The sequence below is a fragment of the Hyperolius riggenbachi genome, chromosome 5 (assembly GCF_040937935.1).
Source record: "Hyperolius riggenbachi isolate aHypRig1 chromosome 5, aHypRig1.pri, whole genome shotgun sequence".
Lineage (NCBI taxonomy): Eukaryota > Metazoa > Chordata > Amphibia > Anura > Hyperoliidae > Hyperolius > Hyperolius riggenbachi.
The window spans coordinates 446,214,221-446,231,498 of NC_090650.1; the positions used below are offsets into that span (position 1 = coordinate 446,214,221).

General features: G+C 47.1%; 1 protein-coding gene across 2 annotated transcripts in view; it reads left to right on the forward strand.

Annotated features, from left to right (window-relative positions):
- LOC137519270 (flap endonuclease 1-B-like) overlaps window positions 1-17,278 on the forward strand; it is a 59,266-nt gene that overhangs the window by 534 nt on the left and 41,454 nt on the right. The window contains exons 1-2 of one of the 2 annotated variants that reach the window (XM_068238178.1): window positions 577-598; window positions 17,013-17,103. In XM_068238178.1, coding sequence (XP_068094279.1) covers window positions 17,039-17,103 — 65 coding nt within the window. In that variant the 5' untranslated portion in view covers window positions 577-598; window positions 17,013-17,038. Of the gene's footprint in view, window positions 1-576; window positions 599-17,012; window positions 17,104-17,278 lie in introns of those variants that run through there. The other variant, XM_068238177.1, reaches the window with a different exon arrangement.

Genomic DNA, 17,278 nt, shown 5'->3' on the forward strand with positions numbered 1-17,278 from the left:
AGCAGAGAGCAGAAATGTTTGCACGTAATACCCACATGCTGAAGTCATATGCTTTACATATATTTCACCTATATGCTCATCTGTACACTTTGAAAGAAAAGGTCGCACAGTGAAAGAAAGCATTCCCAGAAGTGAAGTGCAGCTGTTTAGTGCCGAGTGCAGGAGGATCATATTGCCCTGAAATCACAGTTCCTGCAAAGTTACTGAGCTGTGCTGAGCTGAGCCAAAAGCTTCCAATGTGATCACTGTGCAGCACTACGGAACAGACAGCCTATAATGGGCAGCACATTATAGCCAGTATGTGTGCTCTACACATATCTGGCAGTGGCACCCATGTCCCCTCTCTCTCTCATCTACCTGTCCCTGCAAGCCTGGCTCCCCTCCAACAGAGCGATCCCTGCTTCCAGGACCCCGCTGCCCGCTGAGAGGGGGCGTGTCGCTCCTGGCCCCGCCCCTTTTGCGATCCGAATCACTCATTTTGATGATTCGGATGATCGACTCATAAAAAAGATTCGGATCAAAGATCCGAATCGTTCATGATCCGGACAACACTAATGAGGTCCCTCACCGGTCTGAGGCTGCCGCAGCGGGTATTGAGGTCCGCATTCCAGTCCGGGGGGGGGCCTGGGAGGGGCAGCAAGCTGTGATAATATAACCTCAGAGCTGCGGCCTCCAGTCCTTCTCTCACCTCTTCCTCCAATTCAGCACTGCAGAGTGTTATCTCTGTGGTGAGCCCCCCCACATAAGCAGAGCAGGATCATCCCTCAGGCAACCTAGGCAGGTGCTCAGGGCCTAGCGGGAGGGGCTGTCACCATCTCTGACCTCTCTGCACTTCAGCTTACCAAAAGTATCACAAGGTGGCCTAGGGTTGCCACCTTGTGACTGAAAAAATACCGGCTTTGAGGTTTAGCCTGGGGGTGTGGCCTAAAAGTGGGAGGGGGTTATTATGACCATTTTTCAAAAATAGCACAAGAAACATGAATACAGCATAATTTTGTTATAGTAAACTCCAAGGCACCAGGAAAACTGGTTTACTATATCATCAAATGTCCTAAAAACAGCCCAGCATGCCCTGGTACATTCTCTGTTGCAAAGGACCAACATTGTCCTCCCATCGGAGGTAAAGTAGATGCACTGCGTACGAGAGATAACAGCGCCGGTAGACTTGGGCGTAGGATACAGCGCCGGTAGACTTGGGCGTAGGATACAGCCGGTATATGGCTGATCCTGCTGCTGCACAAGTCCCGGCCGTGTTAATTACTATTCCCCCTCCAGGCCGACATGGATAGTGGGGGATGATGTAATTCGGCTTCCAGCAATCGCTGGAAGCCGAATTATTGTGTTTTAAAAGCAACTTCAGCTCTGTCTTCTGACGGCGCTGAAGTTACTCCCTGTGCGCTGCTATAGCCGTAGTTCCTATTACGGCCTATGGCGGCGCCGGCTGTGCCCAAATCTCCTGCGCTGGCTTCAGCGTGTTCGGATGCACTTGCATATTTAGTGGACTACAAGGTTAAGTATACCTCAGGGCTGCATAGCCAAGCTGGAAAAAAAATCACTGGTACAGTATCCAGGGCTTCTTAACCACAGGCTTACACCCCTCTAGTGACCAGGCCATTTTTCGCAACATAGGGCTGTGCAGCTTTGTCAGCTTGCTGCACAGCCATACAACTCAGCACACAAACAAAATGCTCCCATAGACTTACAATGGAGATTGGCCGGGACCTGGAGAGGTAGTTTACTAAACCCAAATGTTTACTATAGCAGAGATTATAACAAGAATATACTATATATACAGAAATAGTTTAAAGACCACATGTAAGGGAGAGCCTCTGGATCCTAAGGAGGCTTCCCCCATCCAGGGCCGGCGCTACCATTAAGGCAAAGGAGGCAGCTGCCCTAGGGCCCCAGAGCTTGTAGGGGCCCCCAGTGGCTACAAGAGGAAAAAAAAATTTCAAAATCGGCCTTATAGTTTTTGAGAAAATCGATTTTAAAGTTTCAAAGGAAAAAAAAACACATTTAAAAACCTGCCGACTTTAATGGTTAATAGCAAATCCACCTTAAATGCAAGAAACCCTAAATTTGCAGGGTATGTTAAGGAGATAATTAGGAATAAGAGGAAAAAACAATTTTTCAAAAATACCTTATAGTTTTTGAGAAAATCGATTTTAAAGTTTCAAAGGAAAAAAAGTATACTTTTAAATGCGGTAAATGTCACTTTTAGTAGCAAACCTAACGGTAGTGTAATTTTACATGCATCAAACGAAAGCGCAATCAATTTCCTGACGGGGTTTCCAGGGGGTCCATACGCAGCCGCAGCGCTTTGGCCAGGGATCGCTATACAGCCGCAATATGGCTGTATGAAGATCCCTGGCATGTTTTCCTATTTTCCCAATTTTTTTTTTTTTTTATGTTTAGAGTGTGTGAATTTAAAAAAAATAAATTGTGGGGTCCCCCCTCCCGAAACTTTTTAACCCCTTGTCCCCCATGCAGGCTGGAATAGCCAGAATGTGGAGCTCCGACCGATTGGGGCTTCACACCCTGTTATACCAGCTGCAAAAAAGGTCTCTTAATGCCGATTTTTGTTCCGGGGTATATGTTGGGGGGCCCCCCAGGTTTATTTTGCCCTGGGGCCCCATTGTTGCTTAAACCGGCCCTGCCCCCATCTTACTCAGCATTTTACTCAGTGCTGGCAGCCCCGGAAAAAGACATGTAGCTGGTGCACTAGCGGCTTACTGCTCAGGCTCCAGCGGAAATAGCCGAGCCCCATCGTGACCACTATACAAAGTAAAGCGGACCTGTTCAGGCTCAGATATTTACGCCAGAGTCCGAGGGAAAAGCCACTATTGCACCTGCGCACACCCCCAACAAGCAGACTTTTGGGGGTACTAGAGCTGGATCCCCTCTGCTGAGGATTGGGGAAGCCTCATTAGGATCCCCCTCCTGAGGGGAGTACCCCCAGGTGCACTTTTTTCCCTAAAGGTAAACTCTGAAGGTGCCCATTAATGACACACTTCCACAGCTGATCAATTATTTCCAATTACCCTGTAGTGTTCGGAAATGACCGTTGTGCCCATTAACGACTGAATTACTGAAAGCCAAGTTAATCAGATTAATGGAATCAACCTGTTTTTCGGATCAATCTCATAGAATTGGCTAGCGGGAATTCAGCCATTAACGGACTTCCGAGGCGAGGGAAAACAATCTATGTGTACTCACCTGGGGCTTCTTCTAACCTTTAGCAGCCATTTCCAGGGCTGTGGAGTCGGTCCAAAAATCCACCGACTCCGACTCCTCAGTTTAGGATTCCTCCGACTCCGACTCCACGACTCCGACTCCTCTAATTTGCATATTACAATTTTGTTGATTAAAAGTATGTAACATGAAATTCGTCTCTTAACTGCCAACGCTTAGGAATTTTACAAGACAACTGAAGTGAGAAGGATATGTAGACTACTATATTTATTCCCTTTAGACTAAAACTAGTCCTTGGTAAGAGTACTTGTAAAAGGTACAAACCGGAACAAAGAACATCTATCAGGCCCTAGGCAATGTAAGTGTGGGTACATGTAAGAATGATGTGCAGGTACTCTGCAGGGGAATGAGGAGATTGTAAACAGACAACACCTCTGTGTTCAATGTGCACAGCATTCTCAGTGGATTCCCTGCAGCTCTGTGGGGAGTGCATATGTAGAGTATAGTACTACTGTGTAACAAAGTAAACCTGAGACAGATGAAATTAAAGTTTTATTCATACCTGGGGCTTCCTCCAGCCGCCTTCAGGATAATCAGTCCCTCGTTGTCCTCCTCCGCCACCTGGATCTTCTGCTATGAGTCCAGGTACTTGAGCCAGTCAGGCGTAGTGCGCATGCACACACTCCGCCGCCAGGAGCATACTACACCTGTGCAGCACTATTGCGCAGGTGCAGAATGTTCCTGGCTGTGGGAGCGGCATGCGGCCGGACAGCGCTGACTGGCTGAATTACCAGGACTCATAGCAGAAGATCCGGGTGGTGAAGGACAGCGAGGGACTGATTAGCCTGAAGAGGGCTGGAGGAAGCCCCAGGTATGTATAAAACTTTACTTTTCATCCGTCTCAGGTACCCTTTAATTTGTAGTCACCAAACCAAATTTTAACAACATATCAAATTATTTGATTTCATCAGCAAAGGGAGTGCATACATTTGCATAAATCAGCATCAATGCAGAATTATTTCCATCTCGTTGACCATCTCTATTAGTGACACAGCTACACATCAGGCTTTATTCTTACAGCATAGATGTTATTTAGTATATATAAGAGATTCCTGTGTACACATCATATATACAGTCACAATCAGATATGTATATCTGACCTTAAAAATACGGGGACTGCTTTATTGAAGCAGCACAAGTAACTAATTTTGATTGGTTTATTTCATTTTTGTGGACTAAGCACAGCTATTACTGTATATATACTGTATATATACATTATTTTTAATGACTTATCTGAGAAATAGAACATTTTATCATATTTTCTATTTTAATTACAGTTACAAATTCATTAGGAGTCGGAGTCGGTGCATTTTTTCCCGACTCCGACTCCAGGCACCCAAAATTGCCCGACTCCACGACTCCGACTCCACAGCCCTGCCTTATACTGTGCCACCAACCCCCCCCCCGCTGTCCCCAATTATAAAAACCGTCACGCAAGCGACACACAGATTGTCGCTAGATGGCTGTTTACATTGATGCTGCCACTCTCTATGGCTCCCCGTATATCATGGCTCTCCGCCTTGTCCATAGTCCATACCTGACTTGAGTCCTGGGATGGGCTGTCTGAGGGCAGAGGAGGTGTGGCCTGTGAGATGGAAAGGCTGCCAGGCTTAATAGTCAGAAGGAGGCGGAGCTATGCAAATCATTTGGTCTGTCCCATGATGAGGCATTGCGCTGGCCAACTTTGATTATGAGGAGCCTTATTTTGTAATTAACGTTACATATTTAGATGCAGAACTTTGCTAATGAATCTATGTAGCCAGACTATTGTAAAATTATAGTCTTTGTGTGGGGTATGTTGTTGTCACCATAAGTTGAATGATAAATGCGACTTTGACTATTTATATACATGTGGATGTGTGAGGGGGTCTCAGCTGTTCCTGATGACAAGGTGTACTATCTCTGATGTATACCAGCTCTTCCTACCAAAGTCCAGCCGGGTTGTAATAATTCATAATCTTCAGTATTGAGGGCAGAGGTATGTACACCCAGGTTGTCGGGGACCACATCCACCATTTTGTTATACTGTCAAATAATAGACGTAGGGTTCGTTTCCACTACAGCATTCGCACAGCCAATACAAGTGGATGGGACTGTTTCCACTTGTGCGTCGTGCGGGAGCGTTTTGGTGTGCGGGGGAAATCTGCACGGCAGAGCCGTCAGATTTCGCGTGCGGCTGGAATGCGTGCGATTCGCCCGCAATGCTTTTAATAGGGAAATCGCATGCGGCTTTGTCATGCGTTTTTTCCCGCGATTTCGCATGGAATGTAATGTCAATTTACACAGGCAGTGACATGATTAAAATCGCCTATTACTTAGCCATGCGAAATCGCAGGGGGAAACGCATGCAGAAACGCATCCGCATGCGATTTCGTCCGCGGTGGAATCCAGGCGATTCCGCACCGCAATAGTGGAAACGAGCCCTAAGTAGAGTATACCAGCGTAGTGGGTATAGGCATACTGTAAGGGCCCATTTCCACTTGTGCAATGCGAGTTTGTTATCGAAAATGCAGAAGCGAATTTGCGCACGTTTTCGCAAATGTTAGTAAGTTTGCGAATTTTAACCATGTCAGTACCTGTATGCTTTTAGGGCCGTTTCCACTACAGCGAATCTGCATGTGTAAAATAAATGTAAGAGCACACAGGCACTGATATAGTTAAATTCACATCCTTACACAGGAACGCGAAAACGCATGCGAATGAAAATTTGCATTTAAATTTGCATGCGCATGTGAATTCGTTTATGCGTTTTCCACATAGAAATTGCACCGCACTCGTCGAAACGGCCCTTACATTGATTTTATGCAAAAACGTACGCTTATTTGCATGGAAAATTCGCATCGCGAAAACGCATGCGAATTTCCTATTAATTACGTTGCATGCACAAGGCAGTGTGCGAATTCTGATGGCTCTGCTGTGCAGATGTTTCCTGTACAGAAAAACACTGTTGTCCTGACAAGTGGAAACAGGCTAATTAACTTGTATTGGTTATGCGATTCTGCGTGCAGAAAACGCATGCAATGCAGATTCGTGATAATGGAAACGGGCCCTAAAGAGAGCCAAAGGTGGGTTTCTGCAATTCATATAGGACAAAGAGGCACATTTTGTATATTATCACCAGCCTCTGTGTCCTTATACTGTGCCACCAACCCCCCCGCTGTCCCCCATTATAAAAACCGTCACGCAAGCGACACACAGATTGTCGCTAGATGGCTGTTTACATTGATGCTGCCACTCTCTATGGCTCCCCGTATATCATGGCTCTCCGCCTTGTCCATGGTCCATACCTGACTTGAGTCCTGGGATGGGCTGTCTGAGGGCAGAGGAGGTGTGGCCTGTGAGATGGAAAGGCTGCCAGGCTTAATACAGTCAGAAGGAGGCGGAGCTATGCAAATCATTTGGTCTGTCCCATGATGAGGCATTGCGCTGGCCAACTTTGATTATGAGGAGCCTTATTTTGTAATTAACGTTACATATTTAGATGCAGAACTTTGCTAATGAATCTATGTAGCCAGACTATTGTAAAATTATAGTCTTTGTGTGGGGTATGTTGTTGTCACCATAAGTTGAATGATAAATGCGACTTTGACTTTATAAACAAATTGAGCCTATTTATATACATGTGGATGTGTGAGGGGGTCTCAGCTGTTCCTGATGACAAGGTGTACTATCTCTGATGTATACCAGCTCTTCCTACCAAAGTCCAGCCGGGTTGTAATAATTCATAATCTTCAGTATTGAGGGCAGAGGTATGTACACCCAGGTTGTCGGGGACCACATCCACCATTTTGTTATACTGTCAAATAATAGACGTAGGGCTCGTTTCCGCACAGCCAATACAAGTGGATGGGACTGTTTCCACTTGTGCGTCGTGCGGGAGCGTTTTGGTGTGCGGGGGAAATCTGCACGGCAGAGCCGTCAGATTTCGCGTGCGGCTGGAATGCGTGCGATTCGCCCGCAATGCTTTTAATAGGGAAATCGCATGCGGCTTTGTCATGCGTTTTTTCCCGCGATTTCGCATGGAATGTAAAGTAAATTTACACAGGCAGTGACATGATTAAAATCGCCTATTACTTAGCCATGCGAAATCGCAGGGAAAAACGCATGCAGAAACGCATCCGCATGCGATTTCGTCCGCGGTGGAATCCAGGCGATTCCGCACCGCAATAGTGGAAACGAGCCCTAAGTAGAGTATACCAGCGTAGTGGGTATAGGCATACTGTAAGGGCCCATTTCCACTTGTGCAATGCGAGTTTGTTATCGAAAATGCAGAAGCGAATTTGCGCACGTTTTCGCAAATGTTAGTAAGTTTGCGAATTTTAACCATGTCAGTACCTGTATGCTTTTAGGGCCGTTTCCACTACAGCGAATCTGCATGTGTAAAATAAATGTAAGAGCACACAGGCACTGATATAGTTAAATTCACATCCTTACACAGGAACGCGAAAACGCATGCGAATGAAAATTTGCATTTAAATTTGCATGCGCATGTGAATTCGTTTATGCGTTTTCCACATAGAAATTGCACCGCACTCGTCGAAACGGCCCTTACATTGATTTTATGCAAAAACGTACGCTTATTTGCATGGAAAATTCGCATCGCGAAAACGCATGCGAATTTCCTATTAATTACGTTGCATGCACAAGGCAGTGTGCGAATTCTGATGGCTCTGCTGTGCAGATGTTTCCTGTACAGAAAAACACTGTTGTCCTGACAAGTGGAAACAGGCTAATTAACTTGTATTGGTTATGCGATTCTGCGTGCAGAAAACGCATGCAATGCAGATTCGTGATAATGGAAACGGGCCCTAAAGAGAGCCAAAGGTGGGTTTCTGCAATTCATATAGGACAAAGAGGCACATTTTGTATATTATCACCAGCCTCTTTGTCCTTATACTGTGCCACCAACCCCCCCGCTGTCCCCCATTATAAAAACCGTCACGCAAGCGACACACAGATTGTCGCTAGATGGCTGTTTACATTGATGCTGCCACTCTCTATGGCTCCCCGTATATCATGGCTCTCCGCCTTGTCCATGGTCCATACCTGACTTGAGTCCTGGGATGGGCTGTCTGAGGGCAGAGGAGGTGTGGCCTGTGAGATGGAAAGGCTGCCAGGCTTAATACAGTCAGAAGGAGGCGGAGCTATGCAAATCATTTGGTCTGTCCCATGATGAGGCATTGCGCTGGCCAACTTTGATTATGAGGAGCCTTATTTTGTAATTAACGTTACATATTTAGATGCAGAACTTTGCTAATGAATCTATGTAGCCAGACTATTGTAAAATTATAGTCTTTGTGTGGGGTATGTTGTTGTCACCATAAGTTGAATGATAAATGCGACTTTGACTTTATAAACAAATTGAGCCTATTTATATACATGTGGATGTGTGAGGGGGTCTCAGCTGTTCCTGATGACAAGGTGTACTATCTCTGATGTATACCAGCTCTTCCTACCAAAGTCCAGCCGGGTTGTAATAATTCATAATCTTCAGTATTGAGGGCAGAGGTATGTACACCCAGGTTGTCGGGGACCACATCCACCATTTTGTTATACTGTCAAATAATAGACGTAGGGCTCGTTTCCACTACAGCGAATCCGCATGCGGATTCGCACAGCCAATACAAGTGGATGGGACTGTTTCCACTTGTGCGTCGTGCGGGAGCGTTTGGTGTGCGGGGGAAATCTGCACGGCAGAGCCGTCAGATTTCACGTGCGGCTGGAATGCGTGCGATTCGCCCGCAATGCTTTTAATAGGGAAATCGCATGCGGCTTTGTCATGCGTTTTTTCCCGCGATTTCGCATGGAATGTAATGTCAATTTACACAGGCAGTGACATGATTAAAATCGCCTATTACTTAGCCATGCGAAATCGCAGGGAAAAACGCATGCAGAAACGCATCCGCATGCGATTTCGTCCGCGGTGGAATCCAGGCGATTCCGCACCGCAATAGTGGAAACGAGCCCTAAGTAGAGTATACCAGCGTAGTGGGTATAGGCATACTGTAAGGGCCCATTTCCACTTGTGCAATGCGAGTTTGTTATCGAAAATGCAGAAGCGAATTTGCGCACGTTTTCGCAAATGTTAGTAAGTTTGCGAATTTTAACCATGTCAGTACCTGTATGCTTTTAGGGCCGTTTCCACTACAGCGAATCTGCATGTGTAAAATAAATGTAAGAGCACACAGGCACTGATATAGTTAAATTCACATCCTTACACAGGAACGCGAAAACGCATGCGAATGAAAATTTGCATTTAAATTTGCGTGCGCATGTGAATTCGTTTATGCGTTTTCCAAATAGAAATTGCACCGCACTCGTCGAAACGGCCCTTACATTGATTTTATACAAAAACGTACGCTTATTTGCATGGAAAATTCGCATCGCGAAAACGCATGCGAATTTCCTATTAATTACGTTGCATGCACAAGGCAGTGTGCGAATTCTGATGGCTCTGCTGTGCAGATGTTTCCTGTACAGAAAAACACTGTTGTCCTGACAAGTGGAAACAGGCTAATTAACTTGTATTGGTTATGCGATTCTGCGTGCAGAAAACGCATGCAATGCAGATTCGTGATAATGGAAACGGGCCCTAAAGAGAGCCAAAGGTGGGTTTCTGCAATTCATATAGGACAAAGAGGCACATTTTGTATATTATCACCAGCCTCTGTGTCCCCATTTCAGTACCTTGCTGCAGCCCCAGTCCTCCGCGTTATTCTGCTTGCCGTCTGTAATGATCATTGACCTGCCGGCGGGTCATCTCTTCTGGTGTCCATGCATCCACATCATCTAGCACGTAATGCGCCTGCGCAGTACCTGCCAAATGACGTGGAAGCATGGGTGCAAGTGCCCAAGCAGACGACACAACCTGCCATCAGGGTCGTGGTCATTACAGACGGCCAGCGGGACACGCGGAGGACCGGGGCTGTTGCAAGGTACTGAAACAGCTGCTAGGGGCTGGAAGAAGCCCCAGGTGAGTAAACATAGATTGTTGCCCCTTGCCTCGGAAGTTCCTTAATCGTTTCTGATTGATTACCGCAGAAACGATTGATCACCCGTGGAATTGTATCAATAATGGGCACTTAAATGCTAGGTACACACCATACAATTTTCTGGCAGATTTACCTGCCAGATCAATTTTTTCCAACATGTCTGACCTGAATTTCTATCGATTTTCCGATCGATTTCCATTCACTGCTATGGAAATCAATTGGAAAATTGATCAAGATTCAGATCGGACATGTTGGAAAAAAAAATCAATCTGGCAGGTAAATCTGCTAGAAAACTGTATGGTGAGTAGCTAGCATATGAGTCTGGAAGAGGGGATAGGAGCTGATAGAGGGTCGGGAAGAGAAAAAGAAAACAGGAGAGAGTGTGTGGGTGTGAGTCCACTCTGCTACCTGCTTGTTTTCACACAGCACTTCAGCTGGTAAAGGTTTGCCTGGCCCTCTCTCCTCCTGAGGGATGGGCTGGCTCAGCTCTGCCGCTGTGTGCACAATACTACAGCCATGTCCCACTCTCCTCTTTCTCCCCAGCCTGCAGTAACTCCACAAATGCAGGGAATCCCATTGCTGTGTGTATAAGGCCCGGTTCACACTTGCGGTGGCCCTCCGGAATCGCCGTGCCGGAGCCGCACCGCCTGCAGAACGGACGGAACGGACGCACGGCATAGCAATTAAAGCCTATGCGTCCGTTCACATGGGTCCGTTCTGCAGAACCGGAGCCGGACCGGATCCGGGCCGGATCCGGACTCCGGCCTCCGTTCCAACATGCGCTATTTTTTCATCCGGCCCCTCCGGCAGCCGTATCCGGGGCGGAGCCGGACTGCACCATGCGGCCAATACAAACAAATGGGAACCGGAGGCCGCACAACACACTGGCTGAGAAATCCGGATGTTCTACCCCACTTCCTATGCGGATTTTTGCGGCGATACTGGCTGGGGACACATGGGCAAGCATTTTGGAGTGGAGCAGCACGAGCTGGAGGTGTTGGCAGGATGTTGGCAGCATGTCGGAGGTGGAGGTGAGTGCTAAACAGCAGAGGGCCTGATTCCACAGGTCCCCCTTCTGCTGACCTCCCAGACCCCAACATTTTTTTTTTTTTTTACGTTAACTTTGCCAAACGGATCCGGATCGCATCCTGATTACCACCTGATGCAACCTGACCGGATCCGGATCGGATCCGGATCAGAACCGTACGGTTCCGATCCGGATCCGGTCCGGATCCGGTCAGGTCATCTGGTCCGTTTGGCAAACAACCGCTAATGTGAACCGGGCCTAACCTGCAGACTACATTTCATTTCTGCAGTATGAGTCTCCATGATTTAACACTTATCAGGCACAGGCAGCAAACGAACAAGACATACAGTAGTACATAAAATCATCTTAGTGTGACAGCTGGTAGGAACATGTAAAATGATATGGAGATTTCTTTTCAGAGTGAGTTACCTAAGCATACGCTGCTCAGCACAGAAGCAGCACCAAGACTCTCACTCTCCTGTCGGCTCCTCCCTCTCCACGAGTCCTCACCAGCCAGCGTGTGGGGAGAAAAACAGCCTGCAGCACTTACTGATGATTGGCTGGCAGTGCCCGGTGGCCAGCCAATCCAAGGAGAGAGAGAGCTGAGTGACAGAATTACCGGCAAATGACGTGCCGGTACAAATATAATTCCGGCTCCGGCTTCATAGACTATTTTAACGGTAGTACCGGACAGATACCGGCCGGGTGGCAACCCTAAGGTGGCCCCGGTACTTACATATTATGCCGCCCAGACAGTGACACACTCAGGAGAATTTACAATCCCTCAATCCCGCAGCCGTTCGCCGCAGTCCGCTCCGGCCCACGTGGCGGTGATTGACAGCGCCGCTCGCGCAGTACAGGCCGACCTAGAGGTCGGACTGACGTCATCGCCAGGGACGGGGAGAGCTGCGGCGAAGGACATGCTGGGAGCTTGGGGCTGGAGGAAGCCCCGGATAGCACTTATTTTAATCATTTTCCCTGATAACTCCTTTAACCTCTTGACGACCAGCTAACGCCGATTGGCGTAAACTGGTCGTCTGCGGGTTACCATGGAAACGGCCGCTCGATCGAGCGGCCTTTCCATGTCAGTTCACGGAGGGTGTCTCCGTGAACAGCCGGAGAGCCGCCGATCGCGGCTCGCCGGCAAAATGTAAACACGCGGGGAAGAAATCCCTGCTGTTTACATCACACGGCGCTGCTGCGATCCCCGGCCTCTGATTGGCCGGGGATCGCCGGCATCTGATAGGCGGAAGCCTATCCTATCAGGCGCAGGACGGAATTCCGTCCTGCGCCGCTCACGGGGGGAGGGAGGGAAGGAGGCCAGGAAGCGCTGCGGAGGGGGGCTTTGAAGAGCCCCCCCCGGAAAGTGCAGGCAGCCGGCGGCGATCAGACCCCCCCCAGCAGGACATCCCCCTAGTGGGGAAAAAAGGGGGGTAGTCTGATCGCCCTGCTGCACTCCTGGACGGATATACCTTTTTTTTTTTTTTTTTTTGTATAGCGCTTTTCTCCTGTCGGACTCAAAGCGCTTGCGAAGCAGCCACTAGAGCGCACTCAGTAGGCAGTAGCAGTGTTAGGGAGTCTTGCCCAATGAACTCCTTACTGAATTACTGGCTTACTGAACAGGCAGAGCCGAAATTCGAACCCAGGTCTCCTGTGTCAGAGCCCTTAACCAGTACACCTTCCAGCCACATATATCCGTCCAGGTAGACTGTGCAGCTCCTGCTGCCTGACGCGCACGATCGCGCATGCTCCCGCTGCCTGCCGTTGCCCCCCCCCCCCCCCCCCGATCAGTGAATGGGAATATAATTCCCATTCACCGATCTAAGTCCCCCGCAGAAAAAACGACGCTCTCTAATCAGAGAGCGTGGTGTTTCTGCAAAAAAAAAAAGTTTCACAGCCTCCTGGTAGCGTGATCGTATGCTCCAGGACTTTTTTGACAGTAGCAATCTTGTGGCCAAATAGTAAACTACACCCACATACATTTTTTATATTACATTACATTATCTTACATTTAAAATTATCTGTTTCCCTCCCACACCAAAAATTACCCAAATACATTTTTTAATACAAAAAAAAAAAAATACAATAAAAAAACCAACAACATAAATAGTTACCTAAGGGTCTGAACTTTTTAAATATAATAATCTGAACATTTGTATAGCGCTTTTCTCCTGTCGGACTCAAAGCGCTCAAGAGCTGCAGCCACTGGGACGCGCTCAGGAGGCCACCCTGCAGTGTTAGGGAGTCTTGCCTTGAACTCCTTACTGAATAGGTATTTGACCTAGCCAGGATTCGAACCCTGGTCTCCCATGTCGAAGGCAGAGCCCTTAACCAGTACACTATCCAGCCACTGGATATTATATACATGTCAAGGGAGTATCTTATTATATTTTTTTAAATTATAAACTTGTAAATAGTGATGGACGCAAATTGAAAAAATGCACATTTATTTCTAAATAAAATATTGGTGCCATACATTGTGATAGGGACATCATTTAAATGGTGTAATAACTGGGACAAATGGGCAAATACAATACATCAGTTTTAATTACGGTAGCATGTTTTAATTTTAAACTATAATGGCCAAAAACTGAGAAATAATGATTTTTTTTCCCATTTCTTTCTTAATCTTCCTGTTGAAATGGATTTAGAAAAAACTAACTCTTAGAAAAATTTACTACCTAAAGAAAGCCTAATTAGTAGTGGAAAAAACAAGATATAGATCAATTAATTGTGATAAGTAGCGATAAAGTTATTGGCGAATGAATGGGAGGTGAACGTTGCTCGGATGCATATGATTTTTGACACTGTGGGGCTGAAGTGGTTAATGGTGGCCATACATGGTACAATTTTTTCATCCAATCTTACCATTTCTATGTAGTATAAGGGTAAATTAAGTAAATATACTGAACGGATAATGTAGGCAGTTCCCTTAAGCTGGCCATACACTAGGCCGATTCCCCGCCGATCGACAGCAGATTCGATCACTGGGATCGAATCTGCTGTCACATCGTTCACGGTAAACACTGAATTTCGATCTATTTCGTCTCGAAATAGATCGCTCCGTGCAGGAAATTACCGTCGATCGCCCGCGGGTAGGGAGCGCGTCGCTAGCGGCGTTCGAGTGCACGACGACCGACGCAATACAGCTGCAATACATTACCTGCTCCGCCGGCGCAACTCCGCCGGTCTCCGCTGTCTTCTTCTCCGCGCTGGTCTGGTCTCCGGGTCCAGCAGGCTTCACTTCTTCCTGTCCCGGCAGGAAGTTTAAACAGTACAGGGCGCTCTACTGTTTAAACTTCCCCCAGACAGGAGGTAGTGAAGCATGCCGGAGACCAGAGCGGAGAAGAAGACAGCGGAGACCGGGGGGAGTTGCGCCGGCGGAGCAGGTAATGTATGTGGGGGGGGGGGGGGGAATGGGGGGGAGCGGCGGCAGCACCACCACCACAGATTGTAAACGGTTTCAGGCTGAAATCGATTCACAATCTGTTTGCAGTAAAGGCAGCCATACGATCCCTCTCTGATCAGATTCGATCAGAGAGGGATCTGTCTGTTGGTCGAATCTGATGGCACATCGACCAGTGTATGGCTGCCTTTATATTACATAGAAATGGTAAGATTGGGTGAAAAAATTGTACCATGTATGGCCACCATTAGGGCCCTTTTCCATGGATGAGTGATGTGAATGTGGCTACCTCACCGCAACGCATCGCTTCCGCTGCTGGCTGCGTCACTTTCACATCTCCCAATGCAGAAGTGACTGTACGAGAAGGGGTGTAGTTCAGACCCCCAGTCCTGCAGCGCAGGAATATATAGGAAGGGGCATCAGGAAAAAAAAACTGATCACCATGTTATGATTTTTTGGACATGCAAAAAAATTGCATCCAGGGTTAGTGTTCGTCACATGATCAGTAGTAGGACTATCTTCCTATGCTGGGGATACACGGGTCGTTTTTGCGGTAGATAGATGGTTAGATAGATAATTTGCGACATGTCCTGATAAAGGTGAAAGGAAAAAGATAACAATAACTTTTTCGGCGAATAAGCTACTTTAAAAATTAGCAAGTCAAAATGATCTACCTGTGTACACAGAATGGAAAATGAAGTCCTTTGTGATTTACCCAATGGGCACCCCTGATCTAAACATTTTCATGCTTCTAGTGAAAATGTAGTCTATGGCTCCCTGCACATTGCAAATCCGATTTGCGATACCGATTTTCCCTGCATGCTATCAAAACAAGAAGAAAAACACAAAAAAAAATGCAGCACGCAGTACTGATTAAAAATCGCAAATTGGAATTGCATGTAAAATCGCATCAAAATCAGAATCACATGTAAAATCACAGCGGAATCGGATGTAGTGTGCAAGAGTCCTAACGCTGATGTTGGCCCTTGGACCGGTTTACACCTGGACATTAGTTTTCACTTTAATGCTTTGTGGGGTTTTTTTGTGTGTGACTTACTTACATTTTTTAATGGATTTACTGTATATACTTGAGTATAAGTCTAGAAATTTAGGTCTGATTCACTTCATAAAAGTGTAGGGGTCGTCGGACTTATACACGACTCACAGGAAGTACTGAGCACACTGAGTAATGTGTGTACTAATAGTAACATTCCCATTTGCAGCAATGTACCCAGTGGTAAGTGATACTGTGAGGAAAGGAAATGGCAAGAAAGCACAGGTGTGAAAGTCCTGGCCAAGGAAAGGGGCAGGGGGGGAATACTGGGCTGCAGGAAGGGGAGTGAATAATTGCAGCACTTGGGGACCAGGAGGAGGTATTGGCTGCACTTATGGGACAGGAGGGGTTAATAGCTACAATACTGTATACAGTGCAGTCATTAACCCCTTCTGGTCCCCAAGTGCAGCCATTAACTTTGCTGGGTAGACTTATACTTGAGTCAATGAAAAATTCCAGCTTAAGAGGGTTGAATATTGGAGTTGACTTATACACAAGGTCGGCTTGTATTCGAGTATATACGGTATGTGTGATATAATTTTTGTGTTCATCCTCTATGCATTTTTTGTAAAGTGTGCAGAGAAGCCTGGGATGTGCGCATGTGTGGGTTCAGTGCAAAACCAGCTTTATCCGTCCTTGTCTCTATTCTACCGGCCATTACAATGTGGGAGTGGGTAGGAGGGGGCACACTGTAGGACTTGTTAGGAGAGGGGTATGTTATGGGTTGGGTAGAAGGGCATACTCTGGGGCTGGGTAGGAGAGGGGCACACTGTAGGACTTGTTAGGAGAGGGGTATGTTATGGGTTGGGTAGAAGGGCATACTCTGGGGCTGGGTAGGAGAGGGGCACACTGTAGGACTTGTTAGGAGAGGGGCATGTTATGGGGTTGGGTAGAAGGGCACACTCTGGGGCTGGGTAGGAGAGGGGCACACTGTAGGACTTGTTAGGAGAGGGGCATGTTATGGGTTGGGTAGAAGGGCACACTCTGGGGCTGGGTAGGAGGGGGCACACTGTAGGACTTGTTAGGAGAGGGGTATGTTATGGGTTGGGTAGGAGGGCATACTCTGGGGCTGGGTAGGAGAGGGGTACACTGTAGGACTTGTTAGGAGAATGGTAATCTGGGGGGAGATGAAGATCAGTCCTGCATTGCTGCGTTTTTCTTCTTGCGTTGCCGGCATCCGGTGAAGAGAGCAGATCGGAATGGGACATTGTGAAAGTGATTTGCAGTGTAAAAGCAGTGTAATTGTGCTGTGATTGCTTAAGTCTGCTCTGTCTTCTCCAGGGAAGGTGCTCGCTGTGGATGCCTCCATGTTTATCTGCCAGTTCCGGACAGCAATACCTGCCCTCACCAACCGTCATGGCGAGGATGTCAGGTGAGTATGGCCAATAAAGAATATCAATATAATGGCCAGTGATTCTCTTGTCGTTATAAGAGGCTTTGAATCAGGATGACACCACCAAGGAGTCATCTTTCAGCCTTCTTCAGACTCTGTTCCTGTCTGCTGACAAGGTGTTGTAATAGTATACCTCCCAACTGTCCCTCTTTCA